Raw genomic sequence first — 24,731 nt, forward strand, 5'->3', positions numbered from 1 at the left:
ATGAGCTGGGGTTCCAGGAGGAGGAAAGCCATCTGGTGCGGGGTTTTGTGTTTCTCCTCTATCTCTAGGAACCTGGGCAGGCCGGGGGGCGGGGGGGGTTATTTGCTCTAAATCCAACTCCTAACGTGTTGGTGGCCAATAACAGGACCAGCATTCAGTTTGGGGGCAAAAGGAGGCTTCTGGTGCTGCTATAGGAGTAGCTTTGCCTGCCTGGGCCACGTGGGCCCCTTAACAAGCTGTGGACCTACTGTGTGCTGGGAACTCGCCTAGGTTCCTGGAACAGAGGAGTGGAGTCAGGCGAGGCACTTTTGGAGCTAAATATTCCAGCAGGAGGAGAGAGGTGATAATACACAGAGGAGATAATTTTGGATGGTGGTAACTGTGAAGGGGTGAGACGAGGTGGCACAGAGTGGTGCAGGCTGGGGGCAGGCAGCCCAAGGAGGTAATGGTTTCTCCCCTGCAGCCCGAATGGAGAGAAGAGGCCAACTCCTGAGGAGCAAAAGGAAGCACGTTCCAGGCAGAGGTGCAAGTGCAGAGGTCCTGGGGTGGAAGCAGACTGGGTGTGTTGGGGACAGCCGATGAGGGCAGGGCGGGCTGTATGCAGTGACGCAGGGAGGGCTGCTGACAGCCGGGCCCTGTCCCCAGGGCCCTTGTGGGCCATGGCAACAAGCTGCGGTTAGATATGATGGGCACCCATCGTATGGGTTTTAAGCAGGGGAGTGACATGTCACTTGTTTTTACTTTTATCATTTTTTAAAAAGGTTTTATTTATTTATTCATGATAGAGAGAGAGAGAGTAGCAGGGACACAGGCAGAGGGAGAAGCAGGCTCCATGCCAGGAGCCCGACGCGGGACTCCATCCCGGGACTCCAGGATCACACCCTGGGCCAGAGGCAGGTGCCAAACCGCTGAGCCACCCAGGGATCCCCACTTTTATCATTTTTTAATTAAGCCTTTTAATCCCAGTGTAGTTACCTGATTTGTCTTTATTTTATTTTTAAAGATTTCATTCATTTGAGAGAGTGAGCAAGCATGAGTGGGAGGCAGAGACATAGGCAGAGGGAGAAGCAGACTCCCCAATGAGCAGGGAGCCCGATGCGGGGCTCCATGTGGGGCTAGATCCCAGGACCCCGGGATCATGACCTGAGCTGAAGGCAGACACCCAACAGCCACCCAGGTGCCCCCAGATTTGTCTTTAGCAAGACCTTTCTAATAGCCAAAAAGGAGAGACAACCCAAATTTCCTCTGATGAATGGATAAACAAAATGTGGCAGATCCGCACAATGGATGTTTTTTGACAATAAAAAGGAACGAAGCACTGCTAGGAAGAAGCCAGACACCAAGACCGCACATACATTGTAGGATTCCGCTTATATGGAAGGTCCGGGAAGGCCGATCTGCAGACAGAAAGTAGATTAGTGGTTGCCTGGGACTGGAGTGGGGGTCGGGAGTGTCTGCTAACGGGCACAAGGCTTCTTTTTGGGGTATAAATGTTCTAAAATGAAATGATGATTAGTACAAACCTGTGTACATACTATGAAAACATGAACTGTACACTCTAAATGGTTGAATTTATAGGATATAAATTATGTCCCCCCATGAAGTTGAGACTTTTTAAAGAGCTTTCTGGTTTCTGGGTCGAGACCAGACTGAGGGAAGCAGGAGCAGACAGAGGGAGTGAGGAGGCTGCATCAGTCTTGCAGCCCAAAGACGTTGGGGGGCCCTGGGCCGGGTGGCCCACAGCACGAGTTGGGGTGACAGTGGTGTGGTTCCCGAGGTGGGAAAGCCTGGGAGGCCCAGGCTGCTGTGTGGACATGACCCCGAGCCGCCACGTGGAACGCAGTGTCGGGGAGGCAGTGTGTGCAGGAGTCTGCAGCTGTGAGCTATAGGGACCATAAACTCGCGAGTCACCAGCCTATAAATGACACTAAAGCCACAGGATTCAATGAGATCATTGAGGGAGAGAAAAGAGGCCTTTGGTGTGCGTGGCCTCGGCGGCTGGTATGTGGCCACAGATGTGGCCGTGCCTCCGAGTGCTGAGGGGCTTTGGCTGGATTCACAGGCACAGGGCTGGTGAAAAGAGATTAATTGTGGGGGTCACGACAGTCGTTGGCTAGGCTCTCATCCTGTCCAGGCAGGGAGATTTATTCCCTGGGGTCACGAAAGGCCCCCAGGGCTCTGTCCACACGGGTGGCTGTGTTCCCAGCACGTGGACACAGGGGCCCTGGGTGGTCTGGCCCGGCTGCCACTGGAGTCCCTGGCAGCCCAGCGGTTCTGATGCACAGCCCGGGTCGAGAATCACCAGGCTGGTACGAGTACTGGCTGAGTCTCTCTGGGTGGGTGGGAGTTTTGGAGTGCTGGGCACCGAATGCCAAATCCAGAAGAGTTTTTCCGTATTATAAGAACACCCTTCCTCCAGTCCTGTCACTCATTCAGGACTGGAGGCTGAGGCTCTCAGATGCAAAGACAGCTGCATTTCATGCAAGCCACAAAAAAATGCGTTGGACATTTGGGGGCCTTCAAATGGTTAGTCTCGGGCACAGAAGATGGTGCTGAGTCAACTGCCCCGAACTCTGCTCCTCTTGTCTGCTCTGCATTGTGGCCAGGGCCATGGACGGAACAGGGGTTGGGGTGATCGAGCTCCTGGTCTGTGGGAACTGAGGGGGCCCGAGGCTGGGGGCTGCTCTGTTTGAAAAGCAGCAGAGTTCTGGGGGCGTGGGGGGAGCTGGTCACCTGCCACGGGAAGGGCACATCTCAGGGTGCCTCTAGGTGCTTACTTGCACACTTCACCCACAAAGGGGTAGAAGAGGGCTTTATAATGACCAGACAGAGAAGCCTAAGGGCCCTTGTATATAGGACACAAGTTGTTTTAAGTTGTGTCATGAATTTGAGGTAGAAAATTCAGTGGAAGGTCTATAATCTGAAGACTAAGGGAATTCAAAGGCCACATGCCTGAAACCAGTGGGTGGTGGAAGAGGCCAGCACGGGGGCGGCAGGTATTGGTAGACAGCAGGAGGGAGCTCTCTGGGTACTGGGACTGGTCTCTATCTTGATGGCGGGGAGGCTGCATGAATGTGTACATAGGTGAACATTCCAGAAGCTGTACACATGACACATTAGTGACCTTTACACATGTGACTGTGTCTACACCATACTTCAGTCAAAAAGTTTTCTTAAGGGGCACCTGGGGTAAGCGTCAGACTCTTGATCTCGGCTCAGGTCTTGATCTCAGGGTCGTTGAATTCAAGCCCTCCTTTGGGCTCCATGTGGGGTGTGGAGCCTACTTAAAAAAAAAAGTTTTTTATTTTTATGTATTTATTTTTTTTAGATTTATTTATTTGACAGAGAGAGAGAGAGAGAGAGAGAGAGAGAGAGAGAGTGCAGTGGGGAGAGAGAGTCCCAAGCAGACCCTGAGCAAAGTGAGGAACCCGATTTGGGTTCTGAAACCAAGAGTTGGAGGCTCAACCAACTAAGCAGCCAGGTGCCCCCCAGAAAAGATCTTTAAAAAACAAAAAGGTTCATTTGGGGGCACCTGGGTGGCTTAGTCTGCTGAGTGACCACTCGATTTCAGCTCAGGTCATGATCTCAGGGTTGTGGGATTGAGCCTCATGTGGGGCTCCCGTCGGCAAGGAAGGCAAGCAGTCTGCTTCTCCCTCTCGGTCCCCCTGTAGCCACCCACCCCCCACACTTGTGCTTGGGTGCATGCTCTCTTTCTTTCTCAAATGAATAAATAAAATCTTCAAAAAAAAAAAAGGGGTTCATTTAGAGAGGCTCAAGGAAAAATGGGACTAATTTAAAACATTGGAGCCATGGGGGAAAAAATAGTCAAATGAAGGAAGACACAGTGATTGAGCTGGAGGAAGGAAAGGTTTCCTTAAAAGAAAGATCAAGGAAAAAAAAATCAAGGATGTGGAGACAAAGATGAAAGAGAGGAGGCAGACAGACAGCTCCTGACCTCTGGAAGATGGTGAGATTAGAAGGTTGGACTTGTTTGTTCTTCAGCAGGAAGGGTCCTAGAGAGATTTCACTGAGGGAAGCTGGTACGTCAGGGAACAGGTCAGAGGTCTTCCCTGGGGAGGGTAGACGGGATCCTCAAAGCCACAGAGGGTGGTGGCACTCAGGGTGGCCCCCTGGGGGATCAGGGGAGCTTTGGACAGGGAAGGGGCCAAGGCCACATGGCGACTATAGGTGGGGGTGCCTCATGCTGGGAGAATGTGTGAAGTCACTTGCTCTACGGCCAGTGCCGGAAAGGTGACACGGCAGAGGGGAGGGGGTGCAACCAGGGGCCACAGGGAGAGCCAGGCCTGTGCAGGACACTCCACGGAAGGCCATCTCCTGGCTGGAACTGCTCATCCAGCACTCACTGGCATCCTGCCTGCCACAGATCCAGAAGATTCCAAGGAGAAAAGAGAAGGCCCCGGAGCCAGAAAACAGCCTCGGTTCCACACACGCTAGCGAAGGAGAAGGGCCATCTGAGGAAGCAGCTTCAATTTTCAAAAGCACAGCTGGACGTGCTTGGCGAGAGCGAGGAAACACGGGGGAGTGGAAGCTGCCGGAACAAGGGTCAAAGGAGAGGCTCTGGGGCCTTGAAGTCTCCCATGTCCTCCCCATGGAAGAGTCCAGAGCGCCATGGAAACACATGGCAGGAGGCCCTTGCCTCTCTGGCACTCCGGGGGGACAGTTTCAGAAGCTTCTGCTTAGGAACCTGAGAATGGTCTCCGCTGGGACCCATGTGAGGGGAAGATGAATCTGAGGCCTCGCCCCTCAGAAGGCAGAGGAAACTTCCAAAAATGCAAAGTAGGTCATCTCGTGGCCCTGCTTTAGCCTCTTCCTAGCTTCTTGCTGCTCAGATTAAAATCAGACTCTGCCCCCCAGGCCCTCTAGGCCCTGCAGGATGGAGGCCGGTCCATCCGACTTGCTCCGACCCATGGCTCTCAGGGCCGCCAGTGCGTCCTCCTACCTCTGAGCCTTTGCACCCGCTGTTCCCACTGCCTGGAATGGTCTGTCCCACAGGTCCGCTCCCCGAGGGCATCCCTGACCACCCCATCTCCTGTGCCTCCCCCCATCACTCTCATATGTCCCCTGCCTGTGGCCCCCCAGCACTTACCTCCGTCTGCACCCATATTACTTCTGTGCTACCCCCCACCCCGCCACTGGCCTGGAAGCCCCCTCCTCCCCGGGGGCAGAGACCTTGTCTCAGTCTTGTCTAAGCTTACGGTTACAGCACCTTGCCCATTGCCCCGGCAGAGATGGTTAATGGCCACGTGTGGAATTACAAAGCCTAGAGGGTTCTGGAACGGTGGCCTAGGCAGCAAGGAGCCCCATAACCTGTGAGGGTCTGCGGAGGGTGGCGCTGACAATTTGCATTTCTACCAAGCTCCCAGGAGCTGCTGGTGCCTCGGACCTGGCTTCCATCCTCTGAGAACCACAGATCTAATGGTTGCCCCGCCCTGGATCATTCTGTGGGCCAAAGCAGAACCACCCGCGCCCGGGGTCTCAGGGGAACTCCCAAGGGACCAGTGCCTGGTGGCAAGGGGCTCCTTAGGGTCAGGGCAGGAGGGTCACCTGCCGCGCCTCTCTTCCAAAGTTGTAGGAAGCTTTCCCCAGGGATGTCCTCAAGAGGAGAGACCACCGGGGCCTCCCCCATCGCCACCCCTCACCTCCCGCCCTGGCAACCAGGGGGCCTCTGCTAAGATCTGGACAAGCTCCCAGCATGTTCCTTCAGCCCTCTGCCCCTGCCTGAGCAGCAACCCCATCCCATCCCTGCCACCACCACCAACCAGGAAGCCCCTGGATCCTCACTCCAGTTTCCCAGTTTCATAGATTCAGGGCTAAGGGCAAAATGCTTGCTCAATGTGAAAAGCAGCAGATTTATTGCTTTGAGATCTTGGGTTGTCTCCTGGGCCTGGTTGATGTAGTTTCCTCGGAGTTTCAGAGCGTTTTGTTTAAAAAGAAGAATTTTTGACAGCAGCTTTTTCTAGTTTACAGAGAGCATTCACATAATAACAGTCACAACCATTACTGTATGTATTGAGTTACTACACTGGGGAGCTCAATTAACCCCCAAATCACCCTCCCTTTCCACAGAGACAGGCGGTGGCTCAGAGAGGTTAAGGGGCTTGCCCAAGGTCACACAGCCCAGGGACAGGGCAGGTCCACGGTTTGCACTCTGGTGTCCTGCCTTTCTTGTCTTCCACTTGACCCAATGCCTGCAGATCCGCAGATACACAGTGGGTGAGAACAAAACAAAACAAAACAAAACCAGAGACTGTTGTGGAAAGCAGAGGCTGGAATGAGTATAAAAATAACCAGGAATGTTCAAGGGAACCCTCGCCTCCCCACTCAATATCTTTTGTTCTAAGATGATATTTGTAATGCTGCAGGGAGGTGGTGGAGGGGCCAGTGGGGCAGGGAGTCAGTGAGCAGAGGCCTGGCTTTCTAGGTCCTAGGACTGAACTGTCCAAAACTGGTGCCCAGTAACCACACATGGCCGTTTAAATGTAATTAAGATGAAAATAAAGTTTTAGATTTTATTTTAGTTATTATTTATTTATTTAGTTCCTCAGTTGCACTCGCCACATTTGGAGTGCTCAATATCCACCTGTGGCCACCCTATTGGACAGCACGGAGGTAGACTATTTCCATCACCATGGAAAGTTCTACCGGACAGCGTTGTTCTCAGCCCCCAGCAAGCCTGCTCCTGTCTTGTCCAGACTGTGCTGGAGGGGCAGGGGGGCCGGTGATGCGGGCGACAGAGCTTCCTCTGCCGTCAGGGTACCACTAGATGACAGGCCAACACCTGAGCCCCTCACTCTGGGGAGGTTACAACTCCATGGATGCAAATACATTAAAAAAAAAAGATTTATTTATTTGACAGCGAGAGAGAGAGAGAGAGAGAGAGAGAGAGAGAGAGAGAGCAGGGGAGGGGTAGGGGGAGAGGGAGAGAATCTCAAGCAGACTCCACGCTGAGCACAGAGCCTGACGGGTGCTCCATCTCACAACCCTGAGATCGTGACCTGAGCTGAAACCAAGGGTCAGGTGCTTAACCAACCGTACTGCTCAGGCGCCCCCTCCGTGGATGCAAATAGAGGGCAGACACCAAAGGAGTGGCCGTTAGCTGAAGCCTTGCTACTCAGTGTGGTCTGAGGCCCGGCAGCACCGGCATCTCTTGGGAGCTTGTTAGAAGTGCAGTATCTTGGGCTCGCGCCTGACCCGCTGAATATGAATCTGCATTTTAACGAGATCCCCAGGTGATTCAGGTGCACATTCAAGTTCGAAAAGCTCTGTCTTAAGAGGCAGGAGGAGCAGGATCAAAATATTGTTCCAAATATAGGGAACCAAACAGATATTTTTAGATACAAAAAAAGAGCATCAGCACCCCCCCCCCCGCCCGCCCTGCCACTAGCATATGATTAAGCTTTAGTCACAGAGGGCTGAGCGTCTCTGTGCCCCTTAATCGATGAGCATATTTCCAAAGACAGAGCCCCAGTGGGGTAGCTGGAGCTGGCCCTTCCCCGTCTACCCACCTACCCAAAACTTGAAGAGGTCCCCTCCCCAAAGCAAAGGAGGCAGAGGTGAGATTCCTAGCCTGGGTCTCAAGGATGCTGCCTTCAAATCAGATTTTCTGTTTTTGCTTTTTTTTCCAGTGCATTTTTTTTTAAAAGATTTTATTTATTTGAAGGAGAGAGAGAGAGAGAGAGAGAACACAGAGGGAGAGGGAGAAGCAGACTCCTGATGAGCAGGGAGCCCGACCCAGGGGCTCGATCCCAGGTCCCTGGGATCACGGCCTGAGCTAAAGGCAGACTCTTCAGTGACTGAGCCACCCAGGTGCCCCGGTGCATCTGGTTTTTGAACTTTGCAAATTGCCAGGGACACAATGATGTACAAAGCGTCTAAACAAACGCAGTCGTTTAAAAGGAAGCAACTGTAGGTCCTGCTTCTCAGGGCTGTGGTGCTCTGCAGGACTCCGCGCCCGCCCGGAGCCAGGTGCTAATGAAGCTTTCTGGGCAGGAACCAGCGGTGAGCCCTGAAGAAAACAGGTGCAAAAGGTGGTTCCATTGACGGGGCTTCCAAAGAGCCGGGCAGCAGGCTGACCCCCGGCTGGGGAGGGAGGGTCTGCTGCCAGGTCTGCTTCCAGAACCGTGTCTGTGGCTCCCCCTTCCCCGTGGCTGACTCATCCCTTAATGTTCTCTCCTCTCAGCCTACCCTGGGTCTTATTTTTATCCCCGGAATGGAGTTAGGTTGCCAAAAGGATGAGATTTCTCCACCTGCAACGGCCCTCCTGGAGGATGAGTTTTAAAATATTCATTTTTACAACTTGCCCCCAGCGATAATGCAGAAGACAGAACGCTGGTGGCCGGAGCGGGGCGGGGACAGCAACACGCCCGGTCGGGGAGCCTGGGGCCTGGGGGAGCTGCCAAGCGGCTCTGCCATGAAGACAGGTTCCAGGGTTGACTGAGGAGCCAGTGAGACCGGAAAGAGGACCGGTCAAATATGCTTTCATAACTCTTTATAATACTGGGGAAAAAAAAATCAAAGCAGAAGCTGCGAACAGTCCTGCTGTTTTGCCTTCACCAGCGCGTGGCTTCATGATTTGGGTAGCAAACCTCATTTTCTTCTCTGGGGAACAGCCCACCGGGCATCGCGGGGAGGGGGGGTACGATGTGGGGGGGGGGGTCCCGGCGGGTTTGTCAGTCAAGACGCCCTGCCCACCCATGGGAGCACATGACCCAGCTAGGCCAATAGGAAGCCCACTTCTTTGAAGGGGACAGTAGGATCTGGGAACGTTGGAATTCACCTGTCCTGATGAAGTCCTGGGGACACTGGCCCCTTGGGTCTTGCAGCTTGGATTCCTGGCCACATCCTCTTCCTAGTCCTTCTTGCGATCTGACTGTTCACTCTCCTGAGATCCCATGAGGCACCTCAAGGCATTTCAAGATTTTTTTTCTTTTCTCTTTCCTTTTTCTGTAATTTTTCTTTTTCACTTAAGGTACACAGAGTTGGCTTCTACTATTTGTGCCCAAGAGCCCAAACTCTCACAAACCCAAATGCCCAGAAATAGGGGCTTAGATCCCAAAAGCATGATACAGCACACGATGGAATACTCCACAGCCAGGTACAGTGATAAACTTGTATTTGTTGACATGGAAAGATCTTCACAATATATGGTTAAGAGCAAAAGCAGATTATAGTAAAACACTATGCATAGAATGATACCATGTTTGCAAAATATATTCTGTACATTCATAGAAAAAGATCTAGAAGAAAATATAACCGTATTCATTCTGGAGGGTAGGGTGGTGGATGGTTTTTCTTTCTGCTTAGCATGAAGATCTCTAACCTCTCCACAATGCTTGTACAGTGGGTTTTTCCGTTTTGGTTTTTTAAAAAAGGGGCACAGGCGGGTCTCCAGAACTACACTTTCCTGATGCCAGACAAAAGTGATTTCCTGGGTTCAGACTGGGACTTATTCACCAAACACCAGGGTTCCTGCCTTGGGGACAGCTCATCCATAGCCCTGACTACTGCTTAAGAAGATGCTGGAAGCTTCTGCCTCTCCAGAACGAGGAAGAAGTACTTCCCACACTGCCAGGGCATGAGTGGATCCTACTTATTTTTACAGCAACCCTGAGAGGTGAAGGTTCCTCCCTCTGTGATGGAAGAGTGACCTGAGAGGTGAGGTGACCTATCCAGGGTCCCACTGAGGGGCCTGAAAGCCAGGTCACTTGGCCTAGGGCTCCAATACCCCAGGGGCTACTCAAGTTTCTAACAGCCAAAGTGAGGCAGCTGAGCATGGGGGAGGGCTCAGAATGATCCTGTGTGGTCAGCTGTATGGACGAGTTGCAAAGGGGAAGAAACGCTCTCCCTTCGCTCTTGCCTGGACACCCTGCTCTGCATAATGGCTTCAAGGTTTTGGGCCTCAGGGTGGGTGGGGGGAGCAGATGATGTCACTGGGGAGAGAAGGTTTGTGGGATACACCTCCCTCTGCTCCTTCTTATCTTCTAGGCCTCAGCTTGAAAGTCAGCTGCTCAGAGAGGCTCTCTTCGATGCCCTAAGGTGGGTCCTGGCCAACAGTGTCTCGGCCGCACATCTCCTTTGTAGCATTTCGTACAACTGGCAGTCATGTAACTTATCTGTCGGTTTACTTTATGGTCTTTCCCCCACTTGACTCTACGCTCCCTGAGGGCAGGGCTTATGACTGTTTCACTCACAGCTGCGTCCCTGGCATCTCACCCAGTGTCTGGTCTCCTATGGGCACTCACCACTATCTGCTGAATGTGAACAGATGGACACACGACTGGGGTAGTGAGCAAACTGTGGGGGCTGGGCTCACGTCTGTGTCTGCTGGCTGCGTGACCACAGGCAAGTTGCTGGCCCTCTCTGGGCCTCTTCCAAGCCTTGACCTAAGTATAAACATCCAACTCCATTTAAAGGATTGGCTTCACCCTTTCTGAATTTTTAAGACCAATTTAAGGGAAGGCAATAGAAGTGGGAGTCTTTACTAAATTGTATGTTAAATCAACTGCTGGTTGATTCTTTTTTTCTGATGATAACATGACCATGCTTTTCCCAGGAGTCACTGATGTGCAATGAGCCCAATCGTATTTCTTATTCAATAAACTCTTTTATTGTAAGTTTACAGATTTTTCCATTACAATAATGAAAATAGCACTAGTGATTTGTTAACACTTAGGCCCAAATCAAAAGGGAATGCCTCCTCAAATTATAAGGTAATGCCACATAGTTGAACGTATAGTAAATGTTGGGTAAAAGGTATTTAAAATATAGAAAATGGGGTCAAGGTTTGAGTGTGCAAACACTTAAGGTTTAGTTTATCAAGATGCTGCTGCTTTCAAAAGCACACGATTTTGAAACTATATTTATAATTTGTGATAAAACACAACTGCAGAGAAAAGGCAAAATCAAGCAAAACAAACACTCCCCGAATGAGAGGAAGTGAATCAAAGGCATGGGGACAATATGCAAAACTTCATTCACTGGGCCCTGGAATGGCAAGGGAGTGGGTTTCATAGAAATTCTCCATAGAAAGGAAAGTCTGGGCCTGGGGTGACATTGCTGCGTCTCCAAGTCCTGTCTCCTCACAGAGGAAAAGAAGTTGCTCGTCCGACACATCTGCCCTGGGTCTGCCTGGAATGGGGCCTATGTTCCCAATCCCTTTGAGAATAGTCCCGCATCCTGAAAAGGCAAGGCAGCCCTCGGGGCCCCGGTGCGGCAGGGAGACGGGTCAGGGTCAGCCCCCAGCCCTGCTGGAGCTGTCCGAGTGGTTCACAGGGAGGGGGTGGGCCTCTGTGTTGAACACCCAGTCTTCCAGGGAGAGCATGTCATCTTCAGAGAACAGAAGATAGAGATACCTGTGACCCCGGGCAGGGAGGGAAGCAAGACAGAGCTGTCAGTGCTCTGGGGAACCCTGGTCAACGACAAACCTCAGAGGCCTCTGCCATGGGCTGTGCTGAAGGCTGCAGGGAGGTTTGAGATCCCAAGTGTACTTGCAGGGCTGGTCCCAGGGAAGGACCTGTGGATGCTGGGGAGAGGACTGAGATTTGGGGCCATTGGACCCGGTTTATTTTTTTCAGACCTGGTTTACCGCTGGTTCTGCCCCTGCCCTCACTCGGTTACCGCATACCCATCTGGCTTCACTCAGATACTCTCCCCACCTGTGCGAGAGGCCTGCAGACCCCCTTAGGGCCTAGATTCTTCCTTCTTTTCACAGTGGCCTGAGTACTGCACCAGTCCAAACTCTTGGGCTGCTCCCTGATGTGCCCCCCAGGAGACTCTACACTCAGTAGATGTTCACGTGCTAAAATGAACAGGGAGCTGGGACTCCAGAGCTCCAACTTCCCAAGCCGCAGGAACGGGACCGTTCCAATCCACGGTAAAGGGTTAACCACCAAGGGGGCTGCTATGGGAACAGCAAGGAAATGGGGCGGCTGACTTCCACCCCCAAAAAGCAAGGGAACAGTGCCACAGCAAGCCGGTAGAGGGAAGGCCTACCCCAGTGACCCCCATCACTGTTGTTCTCCCCATTTTACAGCAGAGAACCAAGGGACCCGAGGAGACCAGCTACAGAAGTGGACTTAGCACGCTGCTAGTCCTTGCAGGCGGAGTGTTGTCCAGACAGCCCTCTGAGGCAGTGCACTTTGGGGGTGTAACCCGGGATCCCAGGCGCCCCCCACCCTTCGTGGGCACCCTCCGTGAGGGCAGAATTTGTTGGTAAAGGGAGGGACTGCTGACCCCATGCCTCACCCTCCTCCTCCCTCCACCCCTAAGAAAGTTCCAGTTTCCCTCTGGAAAGAACACTAGCCAAGCCCCAACTCACTTTAGTGTCTCCGCGAGAAAGAAAGTCTGCTGCTTGTTGTCGTGGTTGGGGATGCTACTGTACACGTCTTGGATTCCAGAGAAACCAGCGTCCGTTCGACAGTATTTCTCCAAGGCCTGAAGAAAAGGGAGCAGCTTTGGTGCAGGGAGAGGAGAGGTCCTGCCCCAAGACTCGTGCGTGCCCAGGTCCTGGACGGGCAGGCCCCGGACCACTCGGCGGGGACCCCTGGCATTTGTGGCAGTGGAAAGCCAAATTATTTTTCAGGGCTCAGCCGCCCTGCCCCCGGGGCTGACGACCTAAGCCCACTGGCTGCCTGTTCCAGCTCTTCTCCTGGTCTCTGAACTTGGGGGGTGCTGTTTCTGCCCTTCGGGTAACCAGGCTGCTCTAACGGACTCACCCACAGAGGTGGACAGAGGAAGGCAGCGGAGGGCCGGGACTCGGGGACTGGGCTTAGCACACCCCAGGGGTTCCCTGTGGAGATACGGTCCCTGGTCGCGGAGGCCACAGGCTGTCTGCCTTTTGTATATAAAGCAGTTTGAACCCACTGAGGGCCTGTGGGCTGGGCCCAGGAGCACAAAACACTCGGCTTTCACTGGTCAAGAGCCAGGGCCTTCAGGAAAACAGGCCGATTCTGGCCAATGAACCAGGTAGGTGAACCCGAGCGGCGCCCTGTGCCCTCCCTGCCTATGACACTCTGGGCGTGGTTCTCCCTAGGACAGTCTGTGCCTCTGAGAGCAGGCCCTCAGGGAAGCTGGGAAGAGGGGGGCACAGAGCAGGCTTAGCCTCCATCAAGAGACATCCTTCTGGGCTCTCCATACCTGCCTTTGACACCTACCCCAAAGAGGGCCATGAGGTCTCCTGCTGGGTGGTTGGGGACAAGCGGGCTAGTGGAGGAGACATGGGTGTTGGGGAGCAGAGCCCAGAGAAAGAGGGGGAGCTGCCCAGGGCGGGGCTGGCTTTGGGCAGAGGAAGGAGGTGATCTGCTGGCCTGGCAGCCCATTCTTGGCTGAGGGGAGGAATCTAAAGTCATCTTCTCAGGCTTCAGGGTCAGACAGCAGTGACCACGTGTGCGCTGGGCCCCTCTGGCTGCCGCCCTGCCTCTAGCCATCTAAGCGTGCTGGCCCTGGAGCCTGGGCCCCAAAGGCTGTGGGCGCACAGAACTCCCTTCACAAGTTCCTGGCCTGCTTTTGCCCAGCTGGGGGCTCTTGGCTCTGCAACCGCACCTTGACCCTTCGCACTCGGGACCTTAGCCAGATGCCAACCTGGTTTGACCTTCTTCTCAGTGCTCGAGCTAGGGGGTGCTGGATCCTGACTGAATTCTCAGGGCACTGGTCACCCAGTCAACCACCCCCCTCCCGCCCCAACCGGCCCACTCACCATCACCACTTCCCAGCCCCACTCCCTGTAGATGGGGTTGTGGGTCTGTCGCCACAGGTACATGTAGCTCTCCACCACCTCGGGCCGCAGGATATAGTAGCTCTCGCTCAGCTGTGTGGCCACTGCCTCTCTGCCGGAGTTAAACCAGAAGGCCTCGGGCCCCAGTTTGGTATCTGTGGGGAGGACCAACCAGAGGGCCTGGGTCAGACCTCCCACCTCCTGCTTTTCAGGATCCAGCTGCCTCAGGAGTGATCTCAGTGGCCTGCAACCACTGGCAGGCTGACTGGTACAGGCTGGGCCCTGCCTACACTGCATGATAGGGCTGAGCCTGGCAAATGCACAGTTACCCGCTTGGCCTAGGCAGGCCAAAGCAAGACCCCTGAGGCCTCAAACATTTGGCAGTTTTAGAATCTGAGAGTCCAAATGAGCTATCCAGCAATCTGGGGAGAAAAAGTTTTGGGTGATGCTCCCCAACTGTGCTTTGAAGACAATTAGCTCTGTAAGATGTTAACCAGCCAAGAAAGGATTTCAGATTTAAGTACTTTTGGGGAACAGTAGGTCAAATAAAGTGAAATAGTCTCATCAGATCCTTTGACGTGCTGATATGCAAACAGACCCCTTTCTTAGGAACTAAGAACCTTCCAGAGCTGACAAGCTGGGATGCTGCTGAGGTGGAAACAAGGAAGAACTACCCAGAAGGCACATATTCAGGCAGAAGCAGCTAGATAAAGAGGGCTTGATGAGGTCTGCATTTTGTTTCTGTCACTGTTTGGTTTGTTTGTTTTTGGACAGTTTGGTAGCCATTCCTATTTTCTGGAGGATCGTAATTATAACTGCCACAACGGCCACCACCTCTGATTTCAAGGACTGTGCTTTGTGCTTTATTTTTTATTTATTTATTTATTTTTAAATTTTTTATTATTATTATTATTTATGATAGTCATACAGAGAGAGAGAGAGAGGCAGAGACACAGGCAGAGGGAGAAGCAGGCTCCATGCACCGGGAGCCTGACGTGGGATTCGATCCCGGGTCTCCAGGATCGCGCCCTGGGCCAAAGGCAGGCGCCAAACCACTGCGCCACCCAGGGATCCCTGCTTTGTGCTTTAGATACATTATTTTGATCCTTAAAAAATGTGGTTTGTTTGTTTTGCTAAAGGTAGATGTTATTGTCCCTCTCAGGCATAAGGAAACTGAGGGTCAGAGAGGCTAAGTAATTTGTCCAAGGTAACACAGCGAGCTATGACTGAGCTGGGATGTGACCCTGGATGCATCTGATGCCCTCTCCCTAGACTGTGCTCTTGCTCTTTCCCTTCTAGGTCCCAGACTCTAAGACCCCAAGATGAGGTTAGATGGGTCAGATCCTCCTCCATCTTAGTGCCTGCACCCCCTGTCTGGGTCAGCAGAGTGCCTGGCTCTGGTCCTAGGTGTGCCTTCCTCTTCCCATCAGGTCAGGACCCTGGGAGGCTCTGGGTTGTTTTTTCTCAAGAGGCCTGGAGCTTTGCAGGACATCCCACTCTTCCATGGAGAGCTCTACATAGAACCCAATTAGCCAGACCCTGACCCCTTCGATTTCTCAGATGCTTGCAGCTGCTCCTGGCTGCTAGCTGAGTCATTTTGCCAAGCGGCTGACGGGGTGGGGGCACGGGCGCCCGCTGTGGCTGCCCCTGGACGGGCAGGGTGGCTGGAACAGCATGCTCTATTAAGTGGATGTCTTTTATGGTCTGGGTTGATTGTCCCAGACAAATAGTGAGCTTTTTATTATTCCTGAGATTTCCTATTTGTTTACGGCCCCGGCTCTTTGAAGGGAATTGCAGACCCATTGTAAGGACCCATTGAGAATCTGTGGCTTCATGAAAACAGCTCTGGGAGATCTGGACTCGCCTGGGCGTGGGGGGAGTGTCACAGACACATTTCGAGCTAACACATGCCTTCCATGCTGGGGCTGAAGGCGGCCAGCAATGTGCTTTCTAGGGGACCTGGTATCTCATCTGGGAGACCTGTGTTATTTATCCCGTTGAACCGATGAGAAAACGCAGGCCATCCCGCTGGTGAGTGGTAGAGTGGCACTTGAGCCAGGAATATTTATGGCAAATTTTAGGTCTTCTCCTCCAACTGAGACTGGGATTAAATTAGAGCAGTGGACACCTCTCAGGGCCCTGGGGGATGGATTTTTTTGAGGGGCATTGTTTAGAGAGGCAATGCACAAGGAGGAGCTGGGCATCAGAAGACCTGGGTTCTAGCCCTGGCTTAGCTACTCATCATGCACAATGTGACTTTGGTGAAGTCACTTCCCCGTTCTGGACTGACTCAGTTTCCCCATATGTAAGAGCCGGAGCTGGGCTCTTGTTCTACAACATGACTTCTGACTCTAGCATTCGACAAGTCTGTAATGGCTGTTAGGTGGGGATGGTCAAGAAGCTCTTGAACTTTCTGGTGGTCTGGTGGTCAAGAGGGGGATAAACAGGGTGGAGCCAGGGTAAGGCCCCCTAAATGGAGGGATGCTGGGGAGGAAAGGCAGAGGTACATTCAGGGGTAAGGGCTCAGGGCGAAGGAATCTGCTAGGCTCAGGAAGCCTGGAGGACCCTCTGCTCTGTGCCCCTCACATAGGACCTTGGCAAGTCCTCTCTGGGCCTCAGTTTATCTGTGTTGTGCGGTTCGGTGATGATGCACATCCAGTGCTGAACAACATTTGGCACAGATGCTTAATACGTCACCCCTGTTTTCCTTTTAACTTAGGGTACAGTCTCAGTGCATAGACAGCACGTCCCTCATACAAATTCTACATAACTCCCAAGGTGAGACCGCCCTAAGATTGTGTATTCCCTTCACTCACTGCCACTCCACTGGTTTTTCTGGTTCTTCCTGGTGTCTAGCCTCAGTGTCTCTTGCTGCCCCTTCCCCCTGCAGGGTTACCTGAGCGGGCGTATGACTCGTGGCACGTCTTGGTGATCTGGGCTGCGAGTTCTCGGTAGTGGGCCCTCTTTTCTTCCTTGGCATCCTCAGCGCCGAGGGCGATCATGCCCCCAGAGAAACAGGCCAGGTGCCCCATCTTGTGGTCCAGAATCCCCCCTCGCCACTCAGCAATGTAGGTCAGCCCCCCAGGAGAGACATTCAGCAAGTAGGTCTCTATTGCCTGGGAGCAAGGTGGGAGTTGGGCAGGGGGAAGGGGCGTAGGAAGGGGGACAGAGAAGGGAGGGGAGAGGACGGAAAAATGAACATTTTGCAGACAGCAGTGAACGCAGCTCTGCTGAGCCCTCCATCCCAGGCAAAGGAGGTCCTTGACCTTGGCCGGCAGCTGGCAGTGGCCCCTGATGGGGCCTCTAGGAGGTTTAGCCACTCACCTAGCTGAAGCCTGGTGCCTGCTGGGGTCCTGGACACAAGACAACTCCTCAGAATGAGTCTCTCATTTAGACTTTTAAAAAAATTATTTTTAAGTCATTTCTACACCCGGTGTGGGGCTCAAACTCACAACCCTGAGATCAAGAGTTACATGCTCTACCAACTGAGCCAGCCAGGCGCTCCTCTTAAACTTTTAAATCTCCCATGTACAAAGATTTAAAAAAATCTTTAAAAATTCTTATCCATCCTCCACTATATCCTCTGTTAGGGAATCTTAACCTGAAGCCCAGTTGGCCTGTGGATGGGTTCCAGGGGGTCCTGAGGCCACTCAAATTGTATGTGACACTTTTGTGTATGCGCATTTTCATGGGAAGAGGGCCCATATATTTTATCTGATTCTCAAAAAGGACCTACAGAAAGTTAAGGGCTGCTCTCTGCAAGCCCTTATCATACACCTAGTTTAATGACCACAACAAGCCAAGCACATGGCTCCAATGTCCTCTACAGACAAAGGGGTTGAGGGGCTCGTCCCAGGTTACCCAGCCACGCTGGGATTAAGACGAGGATCCCAGATACCCAGGCTGCTCTTCTAGTACCTGACAGCTGCTCCTCCCGGTGCCAAGGGGCTTTGAGAACCCCCATCCTCAACTTCCGTGGGAGATGATACTGCTGGTAAAGACTCCAAGGAGGCTGGGGGATGCAGGTGTCAGGCCATGGTGCCCCCCACTCCCTGCTGTTAGTCCCTGGGAGCCCTGGAGACAGAGGCAGTGCCTGTGGACGCTGGTCCAGGGCTGGGCCTCTGGGGCCCTGGCCGGTATCTTCCTGCATTCTTGCCCCTCCCACCTATTCTCTAGGGGTCTCTGTTCTCTGTAAATAATGGGCCTAAAGTTTAACCTGATACCACAGGCAGGGTGCCCAGGAGCAGATTCCTTGAGTTCAAATCCCACCTCTGTCAGTTCCAAGCTGTGTGACTTCGGGCAAGTTCTATATGCTCTCTGTGCCTCAACTGCCAAATAAATGTATGAAATGGGGATGTGAGCATAAACCACCTCACAGGATTGTGAGGCTCAAGGGGATGTGTGTGTAGAGCTCAGCACACTTGCTGGGGGAGAGAGTCCTCAGTGTGTGTTGGCAATATATTCCAGTTCCTCTCCAGTCTGTCCCCTGCCCCAGGCCTCTTTTTCACTCACACCTTCCCCCTCCCTGTGAGTATTCGAGTATGCTAGGAGTGCCTCCTCTGTGCCCCCGTCGGTGGTTCGGTGCAGGGGATGAAGCCCCTGAAGACACACAGCCTGGGCCCTGCCTTGGGGAGCTCATCTGTTTGTAGAGATTCCCCAAAAAATCAAATACATGTGGGAATTATGATTTGGGGTCAGTATTTTGAAAGAAACACGTTCCACCTCAACTCTGCTACTCCATCCTCCACAACGTGCTGCCCCAGACCGAGCCACTGCTGCCCCTGTACTCGCCTCCCCTCTTATCTTTCTACATGGTGCTGTCCCCACTTTGTGCATCCATATCTGTGTGTGTTCTGGGGCAACTCTGTCTCTCTTCCAGGACTCTGAGTGCCTTGTGACAGCAGAGGCCACCACCACCAATCTTCAGCCAGGGGCAGGCATACAGATGGTGCTCAAATAATACTGGCTCTTGGATCTGTTTGTTCCTTTCCCCCTCCTGAAAGGTCCCGGCTGGTGGGCTGGCTGCAGGACGGTCTCTGAGCAGCAGATGGGGAAGCTCTGATGATGACATGCCAGGGCACCTGCACCATGGTGGGAGGAGCTCTGGGGGGTCTGGGCAGCTGCCCACTACTGGGTTGGCTCTGCTCTGTGCAGGGCCCAGGCTCCGAGGCAGAGCTGGGTCCATGTGGGTGCGGAGGAGGGGTGGCAGGCTAGTCTAGGGTGCAGAGATCTGGTTCAGTCACCCTTTGTCGACACCTGGGGGAGAGTCCATGAAGCCTCATGTGGTAGCACAGAAACTGCCCCTTCAAGACTGGCACACATAGGTTATTTCCATTTTGAGTTAACCCCAAGCAAAGTAATCATGGTAAAGAGGAAATGACAGGCCAGTCTCTCTGGGAGGATAAACTGAGATAAGCAGATAGGTACAAAGATTTAAAAAAACAAGGCTTTCTAAAACTCTAAGCAACACACAAGATGGCACAGGCTGGCCACTGACTGGTTAGGTTTAAATGGTACAGGAGGCAAGCAGAACTGAGGGAGAATACAGAGAACTGGGCTTGAATCCCAGCTCTGCAATGTGAGAGTTGGGTGGTTCTGGGCAAATTATTTCACTTTTCTGAAGACTCCCTCTCCTCATTTGTCAAATGGGAATAACTCCTGGGTTAGCCGTGAGGTCTTATTCAAAGACTCTGGCATCCTTTGATTCCTGGAGAGGATCCCATCTGTCCACTCCCCAGAGGGATTTCAGGCAAGCCAGGTTCCTTTGCAGGTGGCAGGAGCACTGGACCTGGAGTCAGTCAGATCTGTGTTTGCACCCTGGCTGCCGTGTGACCTCAGGTTCTCACCTTTAAGATGGGGCTAAGTAAGACAAGGCAGTCTGTGCACTTGGCCTGGAGGAGGCCACAGTGACAGATGCTTTCCCGTAGCCCTCAGGGCTGTGCGTGGTCAGCTTGTCTGAATCATCCTCACCCACCCTCTGCTGGACAGCAGCTAACCCCCTGGGGCAGCTTTCAAGGCTGTTTCTTGGGCCCCTGCCCAGAGGTTCTGATGTATCCTTGTTAGGGTGCAGCCTGAGCAATGGGATTTTACAGCTCCTCCCAGTGATTTTTAACGTGTGGACAAGGTTGAGAATTACCAGAATATTCTTCAAAGCCCTAAACTTGCCAGAGGCCCAGTCTTTACCCAGGGTCAGAGACACTCCAGGCTATTCGCTGGGGATATCAAATGAGGGGAGCAAAGCCAAGTTCTCTCCTGTTCAATCAAGTAGTTTCCATAAAGCTTCCAGTTTGCTTAAATAATTCATGGCCATTTCTTCCCTTGAAGCCTCAACCACAGTGTGCCCTGAGGGCAAGGAACCAGGCTGCCTGCTAACTTTATGTTTACCCTGCAAGGAATGGCAGAAAGTGCAGAAAGGCCTTTCCAGGCAGCATACCCCATGCAGGCAGAACACTGATCCTCTGACAGCAGACGCTGGCTGTGGTCTAAGCTCAGCCAAAGCCAAAGCCGGGGCTAAGACTCAGACTGAGATGGGACTAGAGTCCCAGCAGCTGTTTCATGACCAAGGTCCTGGTGCTGGGGAGCTAGGTGGGGAAAACTCATCCCCACGTCCACAGTTTAAAAGGTCCATGGCTGTGGAGGCCTGTTTCAATGTGCTTCCCTTGGGCATGACCATTCCCGGCCAGATTCATGCAGTCAGAGGGTAGAGTTCATTCATTCATCTATCCAACTGTTCATACCCATCCATCCTGTCCATCCTTCCACCTGCCTATCTACCTATCTACTCATCTATCCTCTACTTACCTCCCCATCCATCCTTCCACCCACATCCACCCATCTATCCAACCACCATATCCACCCACCTGTCCATACTTCTATCTACTCATCCATCCTCTACCTACCTACCTATCCATCCTTCCACTCACACATCCACCTACTCATCCCTCTATAACATCCACCCATCTACTTATCCATCTATCCTTTCACCTATCCATCCTTTCACCTGCCTATCTACCTATACCCATCTATCCTCTACCTACCTACCCATCCATCCTTCTACCCACACATCCACCCACCCATCTCTATGCAACCACCCATCCATCCACCCACTGATCCACCCATCCATCCATCCATCCACTCACCTACCCATCCATTCATCTATCCATCCACCCACCTATCCCTTCAGCAATTGTATGTTCATTTGTTCACAAAATATTGTATACTTCCTATGTAGTAAGCACAGTTTTAGGAGTGAGGCAGACAGGGTGAATGACTAGACAAGCTCCTTGCTTCTCAATAACTCACATTCTTTTTGGGGAAGGCAGACAATGAACAAGTAAACAAGTGCATATGAAGGCAAAGAACAGTAAGTCTATAGTATGTGACAGAGAGAGACTGTGAAAGGCCAGTTTCCGTGGCATTTGGCTTGACCAACAAATGGGACCCACCATTTGAATGCTATTCTAGGTAGAGAGGACAGCAAGTACAAAAGCCCTGAGGTGGGAATGAATCTGGTATGTCTGAGGAAGACTGGGGACCAGAGCTGAAAGTAAAGGGGAAAGAGTTCAAGGTGATTGGTAGGTCTCCATCAGGTGGGCAAAGGTGAGGAGTCTAGCTTATTCTAAGTATGACGGGGAGCCAGTGAGGTAGGAACATGAATTTCCAGTTCTTCTGACTGCTGTGTGGAGGGAGAACCAATGTAAAAGGGGATGGGAGCAAGAAGTCAAGTTTAGGGGGCACACAACCTCAGGCCATGGTGGTAGCAGAACAGATACAAACTGTTTGACTTACTTTATAGGGAAACTGAGGCCCAGAGCCTACCCAGTGCCCTTTCCATAGATGGGCTCAGAAGTATCTACTGATGGGCTGCTGGGATTCCATAGCCCCCTTTTCCATAGCTTGGGCTAACCAACTTCTTCTTCCATCCTAAAGTCCCCCTTTCTTTGGAGAGACTCATCTCAGCCTACCATCCTTTGTTCAGTTCACACCCTGGATACATACCAGCAGTGGTGAGGGACAGTGAGGGGACACGGGGACGGGGTTAGAAGATCTGGCTCTGGCTCCAGCTCTGTGCTGTGTGGCTTTGAGCAAGTGCCTTCCCCTCTCTGGGCCTTGGTTTCCATCCACATAAAGAGAAGGAGCAGAACTGGATGCTCCGCTGAGGGAGGCCCCTCCCCACCTGGACATGCCAATTATATCACCTCTGGTTCTGCAGGAAGATGGCTGAGGGTCTTGCTTTGGCAGCCTCATCTGTGGGCTCCCAGGCCAGTGTCTGGCTGTGTTCTGGGCTCTGACACACTCATGGAAGCCCAGACACCATGATTTCTGAATCAGACTGCTTCCTGTGAGACCTTGGACAAATGGCTTTACCTCCTTGAGTGTGGGTTTTGCATCTGTAAAACGAGGATGCTAACACGGCCCTAATTTCAAGGCATTTGAGAAGAGTCACAAGCTGGGTGTGCAAAGCACCTGGCTGGGGAGGAGACCATCTTGTTTCTCTAGCCAGCTCGCCACGGGGGAGGGGTGGCAAGTCCCTGGCACTCAGGGATCTGTGCCCGATGGTGAATGACCAACCGCCCGTGAAGAATGAGGTGCCTGTCTTACCTCCAAGGCTTCGTAGTACATCTCTTTAGCTTCCACATCTGTCTTGGCCGACATCAACCAGGATTTGATCAAATATTCATAAAAACTGTCCCCAAGTCCTCCAACCGAGACGTGGTCTGTGAGGAAAGAGGACAGGAACATTATCTCCAACTGCTGAGGCTGCCAGGAGGGCCTCACCGAGGGGACACCCGGGTGGCGAGTCTCGTCCACTGGCCTCAGTGGTCCCCCAGGGCCATGTGCGGGTAGGGAGCAAGCCTCTGACCAGCAGCCTTTGAGCCCTGAAGGAACAGGGGTAGAAAGGAAGACCCAGCCTGGTTCCCTGTCCCGGGAACCCAGGGCCATCCTGAGCACGATCATCTGGCACACAGGCGCACAGGCTCACTCGGGTGTATAAATCACGTCGCTTTAGCAGGCCAAGGACGGCAGGGCCTCTGGTTATTAACTGTAAATGAGTTGCATTTCTTTAAAAAGATAATCTGGTGGCAGGGAGTTCAGAGATTTTTATTACCCGGTGACAAACATGGTAATTAATGCCGGGCAGGTTCATAAAAGGCCACGGAAAGGAGGAACGAAGAGTCTTAATTTAGTCAGAATACAAAGCCACTTGGAAACACTGAGCTTCAGTTGAGCAGATTGGGATAAATGGAGTTTCCCAGGGGTGGGGGGAGGGGAGCCTTGGGTCTGAGGAGCCCCTCTTTGCCCCGGTGGCATCTACCTCAAGTTGCCCTCGGAGCAGGACTGGCTGACTCCACCCAGGGCTATCCTGGGAGAAAGATGGGTCAACCAGGAACACTGAACCAGTGAAGCAAGACACAGAAAACGCTCCACTCACATGCTTTAAAAATTAACAACAGCGAAATGTAAAGGCATTTAATAGATAAAACCAAGAGCAAACTTCAGTTCCCCGTTAAGATACGCTTCAGCAGGAGACAGGAAGGAAAATGGGGGGGTAGATTCAGGTGGGGTGGGGGTGATGGGGAGGGTATTCCCAGCTCCTCTGGAGAAAGTGGGGAGAGGAAAAGAGGAGGAGGGAAGGTGGGTGAGGGGTGGAGGGAAGAGAGAAAGGAAAAGAATCCATCAAAAGCTACCATTTCTCCAGTCTACTGTGGGCCAGGAGCTTTACTGTACTACCTATAACAATCTCCCAAGAACCCTGCCAGGTAAGCACTGCCGACCCCTTTCCTGGGTGGGAAAGCCCTGGGGGAGCCTACATAGTTCCTCCAAGGCCACCAAGGTGGCAGAGCCCTCGCTTTCTGCAGCTTTACAGCCAACCAGAGCATGGAAACACGCTTCTTCTGTGCCCAGAGACAGAGAGGATGAGTGTGAAGAGAAAGGGACCAAAACTCAGAGAGTAAAGACAGGTGGGGACCAGGAAAGTGGGCTGAGAGGAATACCCAGAGTACACCAGCCTTCCTGGCTCCCTCCAGCCCCATAAACAAATCATGTCCCCGCGAGGGTCAGGATTTGCAAAAACTGGAACAGATCAGGGAAATCCTGAGCCTTGGGGAGGAATGGGAGGGGGGTCAGTGTGGGCTGGACCTTACTGCATGAAGAGGGACTCACTAGCACAGCACATCTCTGACCACCCATGGCTACACGGAGGCCACAGCTTGGGACACACCACCAAGGGAGGCTCAGGGGCAGGCTTGGCCCAGCATGTTGACGGAACAGAAGGTCTGTGCCGAGCAGGGGTTGGGGAGGCTGGAAGTCAAACCAGGTCAGCCTCTGTGTAGGGCCTTTCCACAGCTCCCAGCCCACAGAAGAGGCACAAAGGCACACAGCCAGAGGCACTGTCCTCTCCATACTCTTCCAGGCCTGCCTCCTGTCACCGTTCCCCCCACTATTCCAGATACTCCTAGCCCCCTGGATCCCCATATTATCTCTCCCCTGTGGTGACCCCTCCACCAGGAATACCCCTTCCCCTCCTTGCATAGCTACCACTTCCTCACTGCTACACCCCAGCTCAGGCATCTCCTCCTCAGAAAGGCTTTTCTGTGTTCTCAGAAACCTGCTCACAGTCCTTCCCTACAGGGTGACCCCAAGGAGTGAGATAAGGCCCCGTGGTGCCTCATGTGGGGAGTGCTCCGTGGTAGCCCATCCTTCCATTGCTGGGTAGTGTGCTTTGCCCCTGGCGGCTCCCCAAATTGTGTGATAAGTCTCTACTTCTGGGTCCACTTCCCCCACCAGGCTGTGGGCTCTTTATGGGGAGGGGCCACATAAGATTCACATTTTATGCCTGGTGACTATATGGCACACGGTGGACATCCAGTAAGTACTGAATGAAAGAAAGGAAGGTCAGTTTGAGCTGTGCTGGGAAGGACCTCGAATGCCAAGCCACAGAGTTTGGACTTCATCTTGCAATTGTAGTGTGGCTGAGGGCACCATGGGGCAGGTATGT

General features: G+C 52.7%; 1 protein-coding gene across 1 annotated transcript in view; it reads right to left on the bottom strand.

The window, feature by feature from the left end:
• Positions 1-10,604: 10,604 nt before the first annotated feature.
• MAN1C1 (mannosidase alpha class 1C member 1) overlaps positions 10,605-24,731 on the bottom strand; it is a 137,911-nt gene continuing 123,784 nt past the window's right edge. Inside the window, exons 8-12 of the mRNA XM_041765628.1 lie at positions 22,334-22,449; positions 16,629-16,848; positions 13,715-13,887; positions 12,338-12,453; positions 10,605-11,372 (exon numbers count right to left, since the gene is read on the bottom strand). Of these exons, the coding sequence (XP_041621562.1) occupies positions 11,252-11,372; positions 12,338-12,453; positions 13,715-13,887; positions 16,629-16,848; positions 22,334-22,449 (746 nt within the window). The 3' untranslated portion in view covers positions 10,605-11,251. The remainder of the gene's footprint in view (positions 11,373-12,337; positions 12,454-13,714; positions 13,888-16,628; positions 16,849-22,333; positions 22,450-24,731) is intronic.

This window comes from Vulpes lagopus, chromosome 8 (genome assembly GCF_018345385.1).
Source record: "Vulpes lagopus strain Blue_001 chromosome 8, ASM1834538v1, whole genome shotgun sequence".
NCBI classification, from domain to species: Eukaryota; Metazoa; Chordata; class Mammalia; order Carnivora; family Canidae; genus Vulpes; species Vulpes lagopus.